Source organism: Sodiomyces alkalinus (genome assembly GCF_003711515.1).
Source record: "Sodiomyces alkalinus F11 unplaced genomic scaffold SODALscaffold_2, whole genome shotgun sequence".
NCBI lineage: Eukaryota > Fungi > Ascomycota > Sordariomycetes > Glomerellales > Plectosphaerellaceae > Sodiomyces > Sodiomyces alkalinus.
In genome coordinates this window covers 5,100,864-5,102,335 of record NW_021167080.1, presented here as the reverse complement: position 1 = coordinate 5,102,335, position 1,472 = coordinate 5,100,864, and the positions used below count along the sequence as shown (strand labels likewise).

The window sequence follows — 1,472 nt, the reverse complement described above, 5'->3', positions numbered from 1 at the left end:
CCCCCTTTTTTTTTTCTTTTTTCTTTTCTTCCAAGGGATAGGGGGAAAGGGGGAAAGGGGGAAAGGGGGAAACAGTGACATGACCGGAACTAACCTTCTCGCCCAGTTCTTCCGGCGTCCTGCAATCAACCGCCCTGCTGATCTGATTCCAGCGTACGTCCGTGTTGGCGAGGAAACCTTTGTAGATCGGGGTCGCCGCGGTCAGGGCCAGCATGATGGGGCCGAGCGGGCTGAGCTGATCGTACATCCTCCGGCCCTCGATGATGTTCTTGGCCTGGAAGGTGATCTGGAGACAGCAGCTGCCCATGCCGAAAGCCATGGCGTCCATGTGGATGAAATCATCCGGGGCCGCGCCGCCTGTGCGGACATCGTCGTCCTCGGGCCAATTGTGGAGGTCGTAGTTGACCGTCGGGTCCTTCCACGGGGTCGGCGTGTTCTTGTCGTGGAAGACGGGGACGTTTACCTGCACTTTGCGGCCGCGGCGCCAGCGGATGTTGGCGGCGAGGGTGGGGAAGCGGATGTGCGGGTTGGCGATCTCGTCGGGGACGAACTGGGAACGGAGCCGCGGGCCCGAGGGCGGGTAGTACGGGTCTGTGAAGTCGCCGGGGCATCCGATACGCGGGAAGGTGGTGAGGGTGATGGGGAACTCGTCGGGGCGCATGTGCTTCTTGGCGATCTTCCGCCGCAGCCTCATGTCGGGCTCGACGTCGAGGAGTTCCTTGAAGTCGATACCCCAGGGCTTCCCCGGCGTGGCTTCGAGCATGAAGCGGCCGAATTCGGGGTGGAAGACGGGCTTCGGGTGGTCTGGCTTGAGAGTTCCGGGTTTATCGGGCGGTGCCGCCGGGATAGAGCTGAGGTCGTCTCCGTGTACACGTCTCCTTTTGGCGGCAGGCTCGTGTTGGTCTCTCTCGTCTCGTCGATCGACCTTTTTGTCCTTTGCATCTGAGACGCTCTCGCCGTTGGCCAAGTCTGGACACTTGGATAACGCGTCGAGGATCTCGGCCTGGCGGAGGGAGAGCCGGACCTTGGGCTCATCTTTGGAAAACGTGACGACGAGATACTCGATCTATAAGGGGCGGAACATTAGAAGCATTAGACACACGAGGACAATGGCGGGTTTTCCGGCTGGTGACTGGACGCACCTCATCACCCCAGAGCATAGCATCCCGCTCTTTTCCTTTCGCCTTGTTCCATATTTCTAGGAGTTGCTGTGGAGCAGGTGAGATGTCAGCCATATATGTACGAGGCTTAAAGTGTGTCAAGGCGGCTCGTGACTTGGTTGTTCGGCGTAAGACGGACCTTGATACCCCACTGGCGGACTTGGTGGGCGGCCTTCTTCGCCTCTGGCCATTCCAGCGGTGTGCCCAATGCTCTGGTGAAAACTGGTTAGTGGGGGAGAGAGACGGGAAAACAGGAATAACAGAGCAAAAAGGAGAGAAAGAAAAAGAAAAAGAACAAAAAAAAAATGGGGG

The 1,472-nt window shown here is 58.5% G+C and overlaps 1 protein-coding gene across 1 annotated transcript in view; it reads right to left on the bottom strand.

The window, feature by feature from the left end:
• SODALDRAFT_338731 (glutamate-cysteine ligase) overlaps window positions 1-1,472 on the bottom strand; it is a gene marked incomplete at both ends in the record, with an annotated part of 2,709 nt that overhangs the window by 1,143 nt on the left and 94 nt on the right. The window contains 3 exons of the mRNA XM_028612802.1: window positions 95-1,066; window positions 1,143-1,208; window positions 1,300-1,372. Coding sequence (XP_028469184.1) covers window positions 95-1,066; window positions 1,143-1,208; window positions 1,300-1,372 — 1,111 coding nt within the window. The remainder of the gene's footprint in view (window positions 1-94; window positions 1,067-1,142; window positions 1,209-1,299; window positions 1,373-1,472) is intronic.